An 18,141-nucleotide genomic window follows, 5' to 3' on the forward strand; every position below is an offset into this window, starting at 1 on the left:
GTAAGTTGACGGCTCTCGTGTCCCTGCCAGCGCTGGCAGAGCTCTCCTCCCTTCCCCCCTGCACAGCTCAAGGGGCCCCTCCTCCAGGAGACCCGCCGATCCCGCCTGCCAAGGAGAATCCAGCTGCTTTCTCAGGGCCCAGTGCTTCCAGGCGGCATCAGGTAGTTTGGGCAGACAGGCCGGGCGCTCGCGAGGGCAGGACCGCGTCGTCTTTCTCCTTGCGTCCACGTGGTTTACACAATGGATGCTCAGTGAGTGACTGGGAATGAATTTAGAACTAGTGACCCAGAGACTGAATGCTGCTCCCTTCCGTCCCCAGTCTGTCAGCTTACTACCCTCTAGAAGCCCTCGGAACGGCAGCCTCACCTCTTCTGCCAGACTGCCCGCTGCGCTCCCTGACACTTTATATCCTTGACCGGATCATAAGTCGTGAGAGGCCCGGATCTACAGACCGCGATTAAGTACAGATCCAGGAGCGTTCTGCGCTGTTTTCCCTTCTCCTTCCACCTCTTTCGCCCGTGGGGCCAGCACAGATTCCAGACCAGAAAAAGGCTGCGAGATCTTGGGCAAGACCCCTTGTAGCCCCAGGGCCCGCCGGGGGCGGGGGACCGGGCCCGGAGGGGGCGAGGAGGGGCGCGCGCCCAGGGACCGGGCTTGGAGGGGCAGTGCGGGGCGGGCCCTGAGGGGCGGGGCCAGGCCCGGGCGAGGCGGGGCGGGGCGGGCCCTTGAGGGGCGGGGCCAGAACGGGCGAGGCGGGCGCGCGTCCCGGGCCGGGTGACGGCGGCAGCTAAGGCCGCGGCGGGCGGGCGGGCTCGGGCCGAGCCATGCCAGCCGCGCGCATGGAGTACATCGCGCCCTGGTGGGTGGCGTGGCTGCACAGCGTCCCGCACGTCGGCCTGCGCCTGCAGCCGGTGAACAGCACCTTCAGCCCCCGCGATGCGAGTTACCAGGAGGTGAGTCTGCGCCGACCTATTCCCGGGCCACGGCCGGCGTCCCCAGTCCCCGCACCACTCCTTCTCCCGTCCCCCTCTCAGACCCCTCCCACTCTCCTCCACAGCCCCTTCCCTTCCCCTCTTCCCTTTTTCTCCCGGGACCCTTCGCCCACAGCCCTCGCATCTGGGAACCTCATGGGCCGGGGAAACTTCGAAAGATGGGAGTTGAGCCGCCGATGGGGAAGGGGAGGAAGGCGGGGGGCGGGGGCTGAGCGTCGAGGGGGAGGGCAGCGCGGGGCGGGATGGGGGCCATTTGTGGCCGTACCCGGGTAATTCCGGCGCTCGAGCTGTGGGGACGCCGAGGGGCGCTCCGGGGGCTTTCCTCCTTCTGCGGTTCCAAGACGGGTGCTCTCTTTACGGGGCTGGGTGGCCTCGGAGAAGTTTGGGCAGAAACTGACCAGAGTCTCCCAAGTTCGTCTCGACAGCACCCTTCCTCCCCAGCCCCCGCCTGCAGGGTGGGAGCCGCTGCCAACATTTCTGCCTGGGCCTCTGCTGGAAGGCTGCAGGACTAGGGGCAGCGGCAGGGGGCGACTTCCCTCTGGAGCGCTGAGAACCCACAGCTACATGTGGATGTTTGGGGGAAAGAAGGTGGCCCCAGATAAGCCTCATCTCACACCAGCGTCACCCTCCTCCAAGTACATACGCACCTTCTAGGCCCTGGATTTCCAGGGTCTTGGCTTCTTGGCCAGCCACTCCCGTCCTGCAACTCTGCCCTATCCCTGCCCTGCTGGCCCTTCCCTCTGTGGTTTCTGCACACCATCCTGGTGGTGGTGGGGGGGGTTCCCCAGCCTCCTTGCCCAGACCGGGCTGCAAAATCTCCCAGCCTTCTCAGGTCTGGCCAAGCTGCTCCAGCCCCTGTGGTCTGGCTGGGTCAGTTCCCTGTTGGATCAAAGCTTCAGGGGCTGGAAAGCCCAGGCCGGGCCCATTTGTTCAGAGCTATATGCCCATCTCTGGACTTTGACCCCCGGCAGCCTCTGCCTACAGTGTCAGGTTCTCTGCAGGATCTCCCGGTGTGGGGCCAGTCTGGGGCGGAGTGCAGCCTCTCGGGAGACTGAGCTGGGAGTCAGCTGTTCCCCTCTTCCCCCGCCAGGCCTTTCTCCTGTGGGGCCAGGAGTATCCTGATCCTGGAGAGTGTGCAGTGCACCGGTGACTGGGAATTAATAATAACCCCTAGTGTCCCTGTCGCCCTCAGGCCTCAGGCAGATGGTGGCTGCCCTCCCCAAGGGAGGGGAGAATCAGGACCCTGTCCTGCTGTCGGGCGGGCGGGAACACGCTGGCCGGGATGGAGGACGCAACTGGGCTGGTTTGCCCCTTCCTCCCCCAGCCCTGCCTCCCTGCCTGTGGAAGTCGGTGTTCCCTGAGAATGTGGCTGCCTGGGGATAGCTCGAGGGGCTCTTCCGCTCCCAGTGAATGCATGAAAAGAGGAGGGCAGGGCGGATATGACTGCAGAGACAGCTGTGTTGTTGCACATGTGTGTGTTGAACCTGCGCCCCAGATCCTGCCCCCGGAGTCTCTAGCCATAGTTTTCTCCTCTCCGCTGCAGGAAATCTCAAGTCCAGGCTGGGTCAGGAGACTTCCGGGTGGGGGCAGGGGTGGTAGGGCACTCCCCCACCCCGCTGGCCCCCAGAGACAGCACCTGTCTGGCCAGCAGCTGTGGCTGGCAGGGTCTGAGCCTGCCCCACCCCCCTCAGCCCCGTGGAGAGGTGGCAGCTGAGCCAGAGGGACCCACTCACAGTCCCTGGCCCTCTCCTCCCAGGGTTCGAACCCTGGCACACTGTGCTGGGCATCCAGTGACTCCGAGGGCATGCCCTTCCCGTGGGCCACTGCTCCTGGGCAGCCCGACACCGGGCCCACCCCACCCTCCTTGTCCCGCTTAGGCCTCCTGAGGGCCCTGAATGGGAGATGAGTGTAGTGGGCCTGGACGGGAAGTCTGGCTCTGGATGTTATTTACGGCGGCTCCTATTTTGGTAAGTTCCCCTGTTGTCTGACCGTGGGTCTCTCCTGGACATCCCCTTCCCTCTTGAGTGGGTGCCAGAGTCAGGCAGCAGATCACTTAACACCATGGATTGGGTACCTTCTGCTGTCAGTCATATTCAGCAAACTTGACTTGGGAACAAGCGCTGTGCCAGACGTGGAGTGACTTGTTGACCAAGACAGCCAGGGTCTCTGGGCTGGGCACTGCAGCAGCTGAGTAGCTGGGGTTGGGGCTCTGCCATCCAGCTGTCTGGGTTAGAATCCCAGCTTTATCACATACTATGTGACCGTGGCAGGTGTCTGTACCTCTCTGAGCCTCATTTCCCTCATCTGCAAGTGCTGAAGGAGCTATTCCGTGTAACATGCTTAGTGCATAGAGGGTCCCACAGCACATAGTGGGACCCAGTGACACAAATCCTTAGACAGACTGGCCCTGGGGTCCAGCGTCATGTGCAAGTCCAGGACCCCATAGGGGCTACAGAGGAAAGAGAGCTACAGACACTGATCAGGGAAAACTGGAAAACACAGGCAGGAATGAACAGTGCCGGCTTGTGGTACAGTGTGTGTGTGTACACACCAAAGACTAGTGGAGATGGAAACAGACAGGTGCAGGCTCAGGGGAGGGGACGGGCTGTACTTGGGATTTGAAAGGCAAAGGGAAGAAGCACGGTGACTGAAGGGCAGGTCACCTGGTGAACCGGAATGGCCTGCACAAATTCAGTCCCCAGAACTTCCCTGAGGAAGCAGAGGGTCCACTCCCTCTCTGGGGTCTTGGGGAGCTGGAGAAGCCCCTGATGGTGAAACCTTCCACCCCTCTGCTCCGTGGACTTGACCCCGAGTCCTTGCTCAGGCTGCCTGGCCTGCGTCCACCAGGCACCTGGGGAGATCACCCTCGGGTCAGCAGAGGCAGACGAGGTGAGCCCCAGGGTGAGGAGGGAGCCGGTCGGGGCTGTGTGTGGAGGGGCAGCAGTCCAGACCTCTCAGCCTAGGTCTCCTCACCTTCGATGGACAAGAAGGAGTGGAGATGGAGACGCTTCCTACTTCAGAGAGATAATAAAAGGACCGAGAATTGAGTGGGTATAAAGCATGCAGCCAGTGCCGCCTGACCCGTCATCAGTTGCCAGAAGCGCTGCTTGGGAAGGAGGAGACCCCAGCTGGCCAGGGGTCCACTGGGCAGAGCTGGGGACAGCAGAAAGGGCACCTGGTGCCGATCCAGCCGTGTCTCCCAGAACAAGCTTCAGTTTCCTTCTGACCTCGGGTGTTGGTGCCCCTGTCACCGTCCACCCAACCCCTCTCGAGAGACCTGACCCTGATGCGCTAATGGACTTGAAGTGTCTTAGTAAGCTCCCAGTGCCCACAAATGTTAATTGTTGTTGCTGCCAATATGCAGGAGCCGCGTGTGTGCCTTCTGTCCCGCCCTCCTCTCCCTGCCTCAGTGGACCAACCATTCTTTTGGGACATGCATGAGGAGGCAGAGGATGTTTTTAACTTTTTCTATTTAGGCATGCATTTTCGTGTGTTAGCTTTGGGTGGTTCAGTTCACAGACTCCCCAGAGATCCCCAAGAGTGTGTCTTCAGGCCAAGAGAGGGGACGGAGTGGGGGCTGCACCCAGAACTACAAGGCTTCTCCCCCTGTTCCCACCCCGGCCTCCCCTCCCTTTGACTTGGGGGTAGGTCTTAGGAGGATGGGCCAGGCAGGGAGCCCAGCCAGCGAGATTTGAGGGGAGCCAAAGCTGGGATGAGGAAGCCCCATTCATCCAGTCTGAACACTGAGTCATGGTCATCGGACAGTCACGCTGCCCCCTGCTCCCCACCCCACCCCACACCACCCCGGGAAGTGTTCCCCCTTCGTGTTCCAGCTCCCCCCCCCAACTCCTGCCACTTGCCCCAGCTCCCCTCCCCCGGCGTCACCCCTGGGCTGGCTCACTCTCCAGTGTCTCCTGGGGTCTTGGGGTGAGGGGCACTCAGGCTCTTGCCCTCTGCCCCACCTAGTGCAGAAGCGCATTGGGTCCAGCTGCAGCATCGGCATCCCCAGAATGCCCATCCGTCTTTGCTGTCCCCAGCTTGGGTCCCGGGTTGTGCTCTGTGTTTCGGTTACAAAGTGACAAACCAGAACTAATAGAAGTCACTTTGATGAGGAGAGGCTGGAGCCTGAGCCCTGATGTGGGGCTGTGGGCGCGGGGTTGGGGCAGGCATGGGGTTGGGGCAGGAGGGGGGTGGCAGTGATGGTGGTGGCTGCATGGCAGGGGGAGGTGTGGGAGGAGGCGCTGGGCTATGTGGGAATTTACCCTTTCTAGGCTATCTGTCAGAGCAGGAGGGCGTGTGAGCAGAGCTCCTGGTTCCCTCTGGAAGGAGAGTCTCCCTCTTCCACCCTCCCCCCACCCCATGCCCACGGGGACTTGCAGTGTTAATTAGGAGCAGGAAAATGATTGCCTGTTAGACAGCGGCAGCCAGGTTGGCTGTGGGAGATGGTTCTGCTGGTCAGACCTCCACTCCCTCCTCCCTCCAACTCCTCCTTCCTGTTTTTCTCCCCTCCCCTCCCCCCTCCTCCCCTACCTTCCTCCCTTCCTCTTCCCAACCCGCTTTGCCCCTATCCAGCTCTGTCCTCCCCGTTCCTGTCCTCCCTGTTCCAAGGTGAAGTGCTAACAAAGGACCCCGCGTTTGGGTTTCCCTGGGCAGGGCTGGGCTGCGTTATCTAATTGAGGCCAGCTGCCCAGCTCAGAGAGGCCCCTGGCCGCTGAATCCCAGGGCCCTGCCGTGGGGCTGGGCTTGCGGGAGGCCAGGGGGCTGGCGGGGACTGTGAGAGCATGAAATAGGGGAGCCGGGCCACAGGGACGAAGCGGGGGTGGGGATGGGCTGTGGTCTGGGGATTGAAATGGCACCAACCCACACCTTGACCACTTCTTGGAGGCCGTTCCTTGCTGGGTGGGGACACAAGGTAAAGTCAGTGGGTTTTCCTGTCTGAGGATAGACTGAGAGTGGGACTGTCCGGAAGGCAAGCTAAAAGTCAAGGGTCACTGGGAGAAGTCTGGATATTAACCAGTCTCTAATTGATACAAAAGATTTGTCTGGGTTTTTGTTACCTTTTTTTTTCATTAGGAATAACTTACAGGAAACTTTTGCACATCTTAATATGTGTGTGTGTGACACCATCCCCATCAAAGCATATTCCTGACCCCCAGGAGGCTCCCTCTCCCTCTCAGTCGATACCCTCCCAAAGGTGGCTACTGTTTGGACCTCAATCACTACAGATGAATTTCTATGATTTTGCACTGTATATAAATTAAACCATATAGGCTCTGCTGTTTTGTGTCTGGCTTGTTTCCTCCGATATTACATCTGTGAGATTCATCCATATTGCTGTGTGCGGCCATAGTTTACTTTTCACAGCTGCATAGTATTCCATTTTATGGCTATAACGCATTTCATGTGTCCATTCTCTTGTTGGTGGACGTTTGGGTTATTTCCAGTGGCAATCACTGCTGTATTAAGTGCTGTAAACATTCGTGTGTGTATCTTGTGGGGACACGAGCTCTCCTTTCTGTAAGGGAATTCTCCAGGAGTGCAGTTGCCGGGTCACAGGCTATGCATGTTGCACAGTGATTTGCAAATTGTTAAAGGGATCCCCGGGTTTTAGCAGAGGGGCCTCAGGGGCCTGTCAGGGTGTGGCCAAGACAAAGCATGGCATTTCCATCCACTCCTCCATCAGAGAAAGCTCTGTATCTCGGGGCTCCACTAAGCAAGTCTGTTGGAAGAAAAGGTTAAGCTGCTGGGAAAAGTTTGAGAACTTCTGCTGACACTAATCCAGGGCTTCCTGGACTTGAACGGGATACAGGTCGCCTGGGATGTCTCTGGATGCAGTTCTGATTCACTAGGTCTAAGGTGGGGCCTGAGAGTCTGCATTTCTGACAAGCTCCCAGATGTCAGTGCCCCGCGGGGTCGGGGGTTGGTGAACTTCACTTTGAGTAGCAAGGCTCTAAACCCCCCATCTCTCCTTGGCCTCCTTCACCTTGGCCTGGGGCTACAGGCCCCTCCAGTGAGGGGGCACGGGCTGGGGGTGGGAAGGTGGCAGCTCCTTTCCGCTGTCTTACAGGGCAGGGGCTTCCTGGGTCAGTCCGTGGGACGGGCCTAGTGGTCCAGGCCGGAGAGCCCCCGCCCCTGCCACACCATGACGACTTCAGCAGGCGTGATGTGTTCGGGTCCCCTGGGCCTTCCCAGCTGCCTGAAGGAGGGCTTATCATCCGTGCTGCAAGTGAGGGAGGCGGGGGGGTGGGGCAGGTTCCTGGCTGTACCTGTGACATGTCTATCCCATTGGAGGTGAGAGCCACACTTTAAGTCAAATCCACCCCCCACTCCCAAATGAGTCATCGCTCCTGCCGTCTTCTGGGCTGTCCCCACCACTTCAGCCATTTGTCACTGAGGCTCAGAATCTTGTTGGCCCAGGGGACCAGCAGAGCAGCTCAAGTTAGGGGTCCGAAGGCCAGCCTGAGCCGTCACAGGGGCAGGGCAGACCTAGCAGGTGCCTTCGCCGCTCTGAGGCTCCGCCCCCCCCAAAGTGGCCCCGGGCCTCAGGACTGCAGACCCCAGCCTCTGATTTTCAAGGTCGTCTCCTGGTGTGTGTGTTCCTGCACAAGGCCTGTCTCCCCCTTAGACTGGAAGGGTCCTGGCATCTCCCCCACTCTGCTGATCACCACCACCAGCATACGGGTCCCCTGAAACAGGTTCTCGCCCCAACAGCCCAGACTGGAGCGCTGGGGGTTCTGGACGGGGACCACTCAGGGGGCACGTGGGAAGCAGGGTGAGGCTGTCAGCTCAGGAACCTTAGAGCCAGGTCCAGGCCTGGCTGGCAGCCACCAATCCTGGTGCCATCTGGTGCCCATCTGGCTGAATCAAGAGATTGGAGGGCGTGGGGGGGAGCTCTGGGCTCCTGGCAGACAGCAGCTCCCTTTGCAGGACCCCCAGGTGCTCGGCGGGCCTGAGACGGCACCTCCTGCCCCCTTCAGAATTCTGGGCTTTTCTGGCACCATTGGCACCTGGGGCTCAGCTGTCCCTTTCAGGATGTGGTGAAAGGGACTCCGCACGTGCATGTCCTGACCTCTCCGCCCGCCCCCAGCATGGAGCTGGCTTCTTGTTCCTCTGGATGGACCCCAACACCTTGAACGAGGCTCAGAGGAAGCAGATACGCCAGGCTGTCCCTTCCTGGCTCTGTCCCAGGTCGCACTTAGCTTCCGAGACGTCCCGCTCAAACCCCGTCTCCTCCAGGGGGTCTCGGATGCTCTGCTCCGCTTGGATGTCCCTCTCCCCGTCTGTCTCCCTCAGTCCCACAGCTCATTGCCCCAGCCCTCATTGTCGGTTGACGGCTCCTGTCTTGTCTCTTGAAGCAGCTCGGAGCCTCTCCTCGGACAGAGCCCCGTCCAGGTCTTCGTCCAGGGGTGGAGGCCGCAGACCCGGGGGCCAGCCTCCAGCTGCTCCTCCCTCACCTCCGCCTCAGCTGACCACAGCCCATCCACTGGTCTCGTGTCCTCAGCCCCCACCTGAGCCTGAGTTCCATCTCTCCCCACACCCCCACTTTGGGGGCCCAGGCCTCTGTACAGAGCAGGAGCTTCAGTCATAGCAGGAGGAGGATGGACGACAGCTCCGTCCGGTTCCTACACCCACAGCCCCAGCGGGAGCTCGGGGCCCAAGGGCAGGGCACTTCCCGAACCCCCTCCCATGGGACCAAGTGCTGACCCCAGGCCTCTCCCGCTTCAGTCTCTGCTGTTCCTGGGGCTGGTGGCCGCCGTCTGCCTGGGCCTGAACCTCATCTTCCTCGCGGCTCACTTGGTCTGCGTGTGCTGCTGCAGGCAGGACGACGCGGTGCAGACCAAGCAGCGCAACTCCTGCTGTGTCACCTGGACAGCCGTGGTGGCCGGGCTCGTCTGCTGGTGAGTGTCCCTCTGTCCTGGGCCAGCGTGTGCGGCTCAGGGGTTCTCAGTCTGCAGGGGACAACGCGGGCCCAGGGCCCACTCAGCAGACACAGTGGATGACAGGTGAGCCTGACCATCTGTGTCTTGCCAGTGGTTAGTCCCTTGACCAGGAGACCCCTACCTCTCCCTCTGCCACCAGCCCCCCAACAAACCCCAAGAGGCTCATCAGCTGTCTGGCCACAGTCTCCTGGCTGAGTTCCAGGTACCTTGATGGGAGAGCCTGTCCCCAGGGTGAAGGCTGTCCCTTTTCTTGCCAGGCAGTGGGAATCAGATGCCTGGGGTGGTGACGGGCGTCTCCTTAGTGTGCCCCTAACCCCTGCCCTGGTGCAGGTGGGGCGTGCCTGGCAGCCCCACAGGGAGCTCCCTGAGCAGTTGACCGGACGGCATTCCCAAACAGGGCATCTTCTGCTCTCTGTATCCTTGTCCCTTCCCCGCTGCCGCCCTGGGTCAGTGAGGTCAGAGGAACTGACTTCTAGATCAGTTCATCTTCTCACAAGAGCAATACTCTTAGTGCCATCGGCTGGGTCTTCTTTGCTTTGGATGTTGAAGTGAGGATTACTAACTCTGTGGAAGAGCCCGCACTGCCCAGGTGGTGTCCGTACACGCACTGGCCCCGTTTTCAGGAGTTGTCATATTTTTCTTGTTTTCGTATCTACAGAGGTTTTTCTAAAAGGCTCAGGTCCACCCTGAGATGCTTCTGGAGGTGGTCCCTCAAGGGGTAGGGTCCCTCATTGCTAAGTGCCCATTATGTCCCTGAACCCTCAGCAGGACTCACCCCACTGTCTCGGCAGCAGGACGGAGGCAGACAGGACACAGGGAGCCTGGGAGTGGGGACGCTGGGGTTCCCATCCTGGCAGTTCCCCTTGCCACTGCAGTTTCTTCTCCATTAGAGCGTGTTCCCAGTCCCGTCCTGCCTGCAGTGGAAGGTCATAAACGCCAAAAGATAGGCAAGAACCCAAGCAGCATGGCAATGTTGACGAAGCCCTGAGCACAGAGAAGGGCCCAGGGCTGGGTGAGACTGCGACCGGGGCTTAAATCATGAACTTAAAGGAAAGAGCCCTAGCCCAGGTTGGGGGTTCAAAGAGGAGTGTGACTCCCAGCAGAGAGGAGTAAGGCAGTAACTGTGGTGTGAGAAAGCCCCCTGCTGGGAGCAAGCTGCTGCCTGGGCAGGGAGAGGTGGGGCCTGGTGGGCCGGGTGAGGTGGGACAGAGACAACCAACGACCCCAGCAGTGCTTACCACACAAGAAGCTCTTTCGTGTGAGCTCAGATTTTTTTAAAACACCACAAATGACAGAAGAATACATTGGAACAGTAACAATGACTTTGGAGGATCAATTCCAATAAGTTATAATTACCTGCCATTTAAAGAAAACTCAGGGGCCGGCCTGGTGGCATAGTGGTTAAGTGGGCATGCTCCACTGCAGCAGCCTGGGGTTCAGATCCCGGGCGCGCACCAAAGCACCGCTTGTCAAGCCATGCTATGGCAGCATCCCATATAAAGTGGAGGAAGATGGGCACAGATATTACCCCAGGGCCAGTCTTCCTCAGCAAAAAGAGGATGATTGGCAACAGATATTAGCTCAGGGCTAAGCTTCCTCAAAAAAATAAATAAGTAAAATGTAATTGTAAAAAAAAAAATTAAAAAATAAAGAAAACTCAAGACAGAAGATGCATCTGGTGCATGTGGCATGACTCATTCTACAAAATTCTACAGGTTCCTTGTGCCAGGCAAGAGCAAGCCAGCAGTAAGAAGAAAGGGCACCAGTTCTGCCTTCTGGTAGCTCTTGGTCGATTGGGGAGGCAGAAAATCGTATACTTATTTGATTGGAATAATTACAAACTGAGGAGGAAGTTTGGAGGAAGGGAATAGGCATAGAGTTGGGTGGCCTACCAAGTCAGCGTCACAGGGTGACAAGGGCACCAAGATCATAGGATGAGGCATTAACCAGGCACAGGTGGGGGCAAGGTAGGAGGAGGTACTTCCAGGCAGAGGGAAGAGGAGTGTGTGCAAAGGCCCCGGGGTAAGAGGGACATGGAGCGGTTAAGGAACTGAGAGAAGCCAGTGTGCCAGGAGCAGAAAGGGAGGATGCAGGGGCCGGGGTGGGGTGCTGTGGGTTGGTGGGGATCGGCAGTAGGTGCAGTGGAGGGCAGAGGGCGTAGGATGATAGTGTGAGAAGACAAGAGGGACAGACGGGATCCAAACCACACAGGAGCTTACAGGCTGTGTTAGGGTTTATTTTAAAGTACTGGGAGCCACTGTAAGCGGGGGGTTGGCAAGGAGACAGGGTGACCTGCTAAGTCAGGTCTAAGCAGAAACCAGAGCCCTGGAGTGTTTAAAACAGAGAAACCTGAATGTGACGAAGTGGTGGCCCAGGTGATGGAAGAATTGGGAGGCCGGATGCGGGGAGAGCCTCTGAGATGAGCAGCCGCAGGAGCCGCACCACCTGCAGGCCAGAGGGACAGAAGGGAGAGGCGGTGTCACCGCAGAAGCGGGAACCACGGTGGGCCTGGAGCCACACAGCAAACTCAGCAGCTGCTGCAGAGGGAGGGGGACACCACCTCCCAGCTTCTCCCCTCCCGCCTCCAGTGCCTGCCGGTGCCCCCTCTGGCCGAACCCACCAGATGCCCACTGAAGGGGAGCCTGAGGATTTCCCCATGAGGGGGTCAGCCCTCTGTGATGGAGAGCAGAGCGAGGGGGAGGAACAGATCAAAGGGCAAACAGGCCCAGGATGGGTCCAGTGATGAGACTGTCACACGGACTGCAGGGCAGAGGGTGGGCTGGAAGGGGCGTGGGTGAAGCACAGGCTCTCGGGGTGGTCCAGGTGGAGAGCCATGGGACTTGCACCAAGACAGGGGACAAGGGCATGGATTTGGTGGTGAGCTGGATGGGGAGGTGAGGGAGGAGGTTCTGGCTTAAGCACCCGGACGGGTGATGTGGTGCCGTCCACTAAGGTGCGATGTGCTGGCAGAGAATCAGAGGGAGGGAGAAGGTCACAGCTTTGATGCAGGTTGGGCTTAAGGTGCCTTTGAAGCATCCAAGTGGCGATGTTAAGGGCACCAATGGAAAGACAAGGCTAGACTTAGAAATTGGGGCTCATGAGTGTGGACAGCATGGAGGGCATGGACATGGGTGGGATCTGCTAAAAGTGGGATCCAGAGAGAGAAGGGAAGGGGGCCTAGGACCAAGCCTCGGGGAACAGGGGGGAGCCAGGAAAGCCACAATGGCACAGGGCCATGGGGCAGCCATCTCGGAGGAGGGGGAGCTGCACTGTCCACTGCGAGTGGCACAGGGTTGGACAGTGCCGTTGGGGTGGTGACGTGGAGGTCAGCGGTCACCTCTGCTGGAGTGGTGCTAGGGTTGGAGCCAGGTTGGAGTGAGCTGAGAGAGAGAGGCAGGGCAGGAGTAGAAGAAGCAGAGGTAGAGGGATGGGAGGTGAGGCTGGGGGTGAGGAGGGAGAGTTGAGCTCTGATAACAAGGATCCAAGAAGAGGGAGACAATCCGTAGAAGAAACTATGAACAAGGGGTTCCCGAAAAGGCGAAGGGACGCGAGAAGAGATCCTGTGCTCCTCTATCTGGGGACAGTGATTTTATATTTGGGGGAGATAGTGGTGTTGTCCCACCAGACAGAGGGCAGAACCAGCAACTCGTGTATTGGGTCTTTCCCTCGAGCAGAACGGTGGGGACGGCCTGGGCAGGACCAATGGCACCAGGAGGGAGCTGAGGGACCCTCTTGAAACAGCAGGGCACTTTCAGGTCTTGGAAGACCAGGCGCGATTGCACAGCCCCTCCTGGGCATCTCCAATAGGTCCACAGGCTAGAAGGCACAGAACTAGAATGCCTCATTCTCGAAAACAGGGGAAGGAAGACCTAAAAGGATGGCAAGGAGTTGGTTGATGCTGAATCCCCAGAAAGCCCTAGATCACGACACAGATAACTGGAAGAGAAAGGTATAAACACAAGGAGCAGACAAAAGGTATTTTTCAGAGCATAATAAAATCTTTTTTAAAATAAAGTTACTAAATGGAAGATCATGGAAATACAATATGTTTAATGTATGAATATTTCAGCTGGGCGTTTAATCAGGTCCTCACAGTCTCCGTGTGGATGCTGTGGAGAGAGACGGACAGGACAATGGTGCAGTTGAGTGGAATTGAAGCTCGTTGAACAACACTGGTTGAATCCATAGAATACTGATTTCCACAGCAGATCACCTAACTGTAGCGTGTGTGTGTGTGTGTGTGCATGTATTAGACACATGAAGCGTGTGGGAACCTTGTTTTAAAATGCACGTTCCCAGACCACACTGATTCAGTGGGCCCAGAGTGGGTGCCCTTAACCTACACTTTTAACAGGCACTCCAGGTGATTCCGTCCTGGGGTCCATGGACCACTTCCTAAGAAACGCTGACTTAGGGCTCAAGAATAAGTCTCCCAGGGGATTCCATCCTAGGTCTTGTCCTATTTAAAGAAAAAAGAAAAAGTGTAAGTGTATGCACATGTGCATTCATCTTTCCCCCCTAAAATTAGTGTTTTGGATGAAAACTCAGGAGGCTGCTTAAATCTTCAGATGACCCCCAGTGGTATGGATCAGATAAAATATGATAGATGACAGAGGCAAGATTGGAGATGATTTGTTCAGATTGGAATGTTGGACTAAAACCAACTAGATGAAATTTCACAGGGATAGATTTAAAGTTCTGCTTTTGGTTAAAACAAAACTCAATGCGACATGTAGAAGGGAGGAGAGACTGGGCTTAGTGGCAGTTACTGTGAAGAAATCCAGGGGTGCTGGTAGACTACAAGGTCAGTGGTTGGGAGGGGGCACCCAGGGCGTTGGTCCCCCTGCACTTGGAGCTGATGGACAGCCTGGGCTTGGGTGCTTCACTCTGAGGCCACGTTTAAGAGCAACGTTGACCAGTTAGAGAGTAGAACCTAGAGGTTGGCAATGATGGAGACGAGGGTCTCTCCTGACTCGGGGAGCAGGAGAGAAAGGGTGACACGGAGCCACATTCAGATGTCTGAGGGGGTGTCTTGCAGAATTGAAGGCTCATTCTGGGCTGCCCCGGAGGACAGCCAGGAACCAGTGGGTGAGTGGTTCATGGAGGTAGCATCAGCTCAATATATAAGAAGGCACTTTCCACAAACTGGAAGTTTTCAGTAGGAGAGGCTGCCTCATGGGTACCATGGGGAGGTAGGGGGAAGGGTAGAGAATGGAGGGGATGTCCCCAACTCCTGAGGGTTTCCAGAGAGTGTGGTTTCATGAGACGTCAGTGTTTGCCAAGTTCACCTGTGTCAGTCACCTGGGGAGGGGGTTCCTGGGCCCCACCCAGACCTACTGCTGTAGAGTCCCTAGGGCCAGGCCAGCAACTTTCCACCCTTCAGAGCCATGGGATAGAGGATGGGAGTATTTTCCCGCTGCCTAAATGAAATGTGCTGTAGAGTTAGTCGGCCAGGCCAGGGACAGGCTGGCCCTGAGCCTTCACCCCTCACCCCTTGCACCTGCCAGAGCTTTAGCTTCATCCCCTCTCCCCTACTCCCAGGAAAGAGTTGCTCAGCTAAAGTCCAAAACCTGTTCTTGGGGCCGGCCCAGTGGCGTAGTGGATAAGTTCGTGCGCTCTGCTTGGCAGCCCGGGGTTCGCAGATTCAGATCCCAAGTGCAGAACTATGCACTACTTATCAAGCCATGCTGTGGCAGGCATCCCACATATAAAGTAGAGGAAAATGGGCACAGATGTTAGCCCAGGGCCAGTCTTCCTCAGCAAAAAGAAGAGGATTGTCATCGGATGTTAGCTCAGGGCTAGTCTTCCTCACAAAAAAAAAAAAAAAAGAATAAAACTGTCTAAAAAATAGTGTATAAAAGAAAGAAAAACATTCTCCTCTGGGTGTCACCTCTAATCTTATTTGGGGTCTTACCCATAGTGCTGCGGTGGGTGTTGGCTTCTATGGAAACAGCGAGACCAACGATGGGATGTACCAGCTGATCTACTCCTTGGACAACGCGAACCACACCTTCTCTGGGATCAATACCCTGGTAAGACTCATGGGCAGCTGACCGGGCCGGGCACAACCTGTGAGGTCAGTGTGGTCAGAACAAGGGCCCCAGTCAGATCCCAGCCAGCTCGGCTCCAGGAGGGGCCGGACCCGCCTTTGGGCTGCAGTTGGTCCTGCCAGGAGCAAACAGGCAATTTCTGCTCCCAGGCCCGGAGAGGTGGCCAGGATCAGGCGAGGACCAAAGGAGAAGGGCTGATGGGTCCTGGGGGCGGCTGTGGGATCAAATCACATTCATCTCAAGGAGAGCTGAACACTTTCCCGTCTGTCCAAGGAGACCCTGACTGTGGAAAACCAGCCCCACAGTCTTTTTATGTTCGCTTTAAGTGCTGCAGACAGAGTATTGTGGGGTCCGAGAGATGTCAAGGAGGAAAACTCTTCAAACACGAGTGAAGTGCCCTGTGGAGTGGTGAGATTCTGCCCAAAACCCGGCGAGGTGTCCTGCGGGGTCTGGCTTCCGGGCACCATGACTCCGCTAGGGGCTCAGAGTGAAGGATGTGCTGGGCTGGACGACGGAGGTGTGAGACTTGCAGGGAAGGAAAAAGCTACTGTGCTGAGCCTCTGGCCCGAGTGAGAGACTGAGAGGGCGGGGAGTCGGGGTTTTCTCAGACTCCGACCTCGGCCCCCAAGTGCGTGTCACCTTCCCTGTAAGCAGCCGGTCTTTTGGGCTGATTTTCCAGGCAGCCCTGGTGTCCCGAGGAGCCAGCCTCCAGGGCAGCTTCAGGGAAACCAGTCCCTGGACACCCACACTGTTCCCGATCCTCTCTGGGCCAGGTCCCCAGCAGAGGAGTGGCCCAGCCGGTGGCCCCTTTGTGTCAGGCAGCCTCAACCACAGTCCAGCCCCAACCGGAGCATGTGGACATTGCCCTGGCCCTCGCTGGAAGAGGATTCTGGAAGAGGATTTGACCTCATTGCCTCTCCGTCTCGCTTAAGCTCTTCTAAGGCGTTAATCCCTCAGCTGGCCCCTCAGGAGGGGCTCACCTTAAAGAGACAGCTGTGCTGCTCATCAGCGCCCAGGGTGGCTGGGGAGGTGGCTCTGGCCTCAGCCCTTCTGGGGAGCTGAGGGTCAGGTGCCAGACCAGGGGCCCAGCTCTCCTGCAGAGCTCATCCGTCCACCCCTTATGTCCACTGGCACCCATCCCTGGGGACTGAGAGCTGTCTGGACACTGGGCTGAGGCATTTCTATGGAGCGCCGGTGGGGCAGCTGGGATGGGGAAGCAGAGGGCAGCCTCATGGGGCCTACCACGGGCTGACCAGCCATTGGAGGCCTGGGTACAACCTCCACCCTCACCTCTGCCTGGTGGGGAAGGGGGTCCACAGTACTGCCCTCTAGGCTCTGCCCCCTGCCCCTCCCCACTCCTACACCCCACCCCCCACCCCCTGGAGGAGGAACTCAGCCCTGAAAGAATCCCCTGCCCGGGGAAGCCCCACAGCCATGACCTTCACTGGCTGACTTGTGACCGGTGTAAGGAATGGCCCGTCTCTCCCAGAAGCTGAGGAAGAAAGTCCCAGAGCTGTCCTAATGGAAAATTTGAGTTCTTCAAGTCCTTGTCCAATGGGGCGAGGCTTGTGCAGGGAGATGAGCGGGGAACAAGCCCTCAGGGCTGTGCTCATCCACCCCGAGTGCTGAGTGCTCCAGGGCCAGGTTTGCACATTTCACAGCAAGCCCCACCTCTCAAAATTCCCCCGAGTTCCCCAGAGGAAGGGACGTCAGCCCCTCATCCTCTCTCCACCATTCCTGAAAAGTGAGGACAGGAGCTCCAGGCTTTCGTGATGGTCCAGCCAGCCGGGAGCTGCTTCCCTTCTGACGATGAGCACCTGCTGCCTCCTCTGGGGCCCGGCACGGCGGCTTCTCTGGGTGGAGGGGCAGGGCTCTACTGGGCTGGTTTGAGCCTCAGGGTGGGCAGCCAACACTTCCAGTCCCAAGGGCTCCAGGGGAGGCAGCAGATCTCAGAGGGCTCCCCAGATCTGAAGGTGAAGGCCTAATATCAGATAAATGGTGTTAGATGAGATAATGGCGGTGAAAATGCCTGGTAATCTACAAAGTACCCTCCAGATGGGGGTGACTATGATAATGAGTGCTATTATTATAATTACTATAATTATATATATTACTGTAATCACTGTGGAGGAAAGAGGAGGCTTGGATGAGGGGGAGGGCGGGACTCGGAGGATGGGGTCAGACCTGGGCCAGAGTGAGGTGGACCTCCTGGGTTCCCCTTTCCTGGACCAGAAGCCCCACGCCTGCACCCCACCCTGCGGGAGGCTTGTGCTTCGGTGGGAGTGGGCCGAGGCTCAAGGCTCAGGCAGGCCTGGCAGGGTTCTGGATCAGCTGCACGCTGCGATGTGGGGGGTCAGAAAGGGTTATTTGGGAGTGCCGGGTAAGTCCTTTCTCTGAACCAGTGCTCCCCTTCTGGGCCCCAGCGACTCACGCAGGGGACCAGGCACACCTCTAACCGCTCGGAGTCTGAGCTTAAAATAAGGGCCTTGGACTCCACAGCCCCTGAGGGCTCAGCCGACGTGGGTTTGAGCCCTGCGTTCCAGTGGCCAGGGTGGCTCCTCCGGGCTCTCTCATCTGAGCAGGCAACAGGCCTGTGGGCAGCCCTTGGGTGAAGAAACTGGGGCACAGGGATGTTGCGTTCCTGTCCCAGGGTTGAAAGTTAGTACGTTTCAGAGCAAGAGCTAGAACCCAGGTGTTCTGGTCTTAGCCCTTCCCTTCAAGGAGCTGAGATGGGGGCCCTCCCCCACTACCTGCAGGGGCTCCACCCCTTCGTCTCCTGGTAAGTCTGCCCTCTAGAACACCCTCCTCATTAAGTTAAGGAGCCTCCTCCCACCCAGAGGTTTTCAAACTTGAGCTTGCATCAGAATCCCCTGGAGGACTTGATAAGCACGGAGTGCTGGGCTCCACCCAGGAGTTTCTGATCCTGTAGTTCTGGGCCGGGCTGAGAATTTGCATTTGTAATGAGTTCCCAGCTGATCATCCTGATGCTGCTGGTCCAGGAACCACACCTGGAGAACCAAGGCCTCGTCCTCTGGGACAACAGCTTCCACCACCTGCCAGCGCGCCCCGATGCCCACCCCAGCCTGGGGAGCTGAGCTCTTGTTCACAGAGCGAGCTGTCTCTGTCTCCTGAGGGGAGCCTGTGTCCGGAACCTCTAAG

The 18,141-nt window shown here is 58.0% G+C and overlaps 1 protein-coding gene across 3 annotated transcripts in view; it reads left to right on the plus strand.

The window, feature by feature from the left end:
• Positions 1–824: 824 nt before the first annotated feature.
• Positions 825–18,141, plus strand: part of TTYH2 (tweety family member 2) — a 40,196-nt gene continuing 22,879 nt past the window's right edge. The window contains exons 1-3 of one of the 3 annotated variants that reach the window (XM_058561484.1): positions 825–953; positions 8,718–8,890; positions 14,853–14,964. In XM_058561484.1, coding sequence (XP_058417467.1) covers positions 825–953; positions 8,718–8,890; positions 14,853–14,964 — 414 coding nt within the window. Of the gene's footprint in view, positions 954–8,717; positions 8,891–12,440; positions 12,908–14,852; positions 14,965–18,141 lie in introns of those variants that run through there. The other 2 variants (XM_058561485.1, XM_058561487.1) reach the window with 2 other exon arrangements.

Source organism: Diceros bicornis, chromosome 18, assembly GCF_020826845.1.
Source record: "Diceros bicornis minor isolate mBicDic1 chromosome 18, mDicBic1.mat.cur, whole genome shotgun sequence".
In the NCBI taxonomy this organism is placed as follows: domain Eukaryota; kingdom Metazoa; phylum Chordata; class Mammalia; order Perissodactyla; family Rhinocerotidae; genus Diceros; species Diceros bicornis.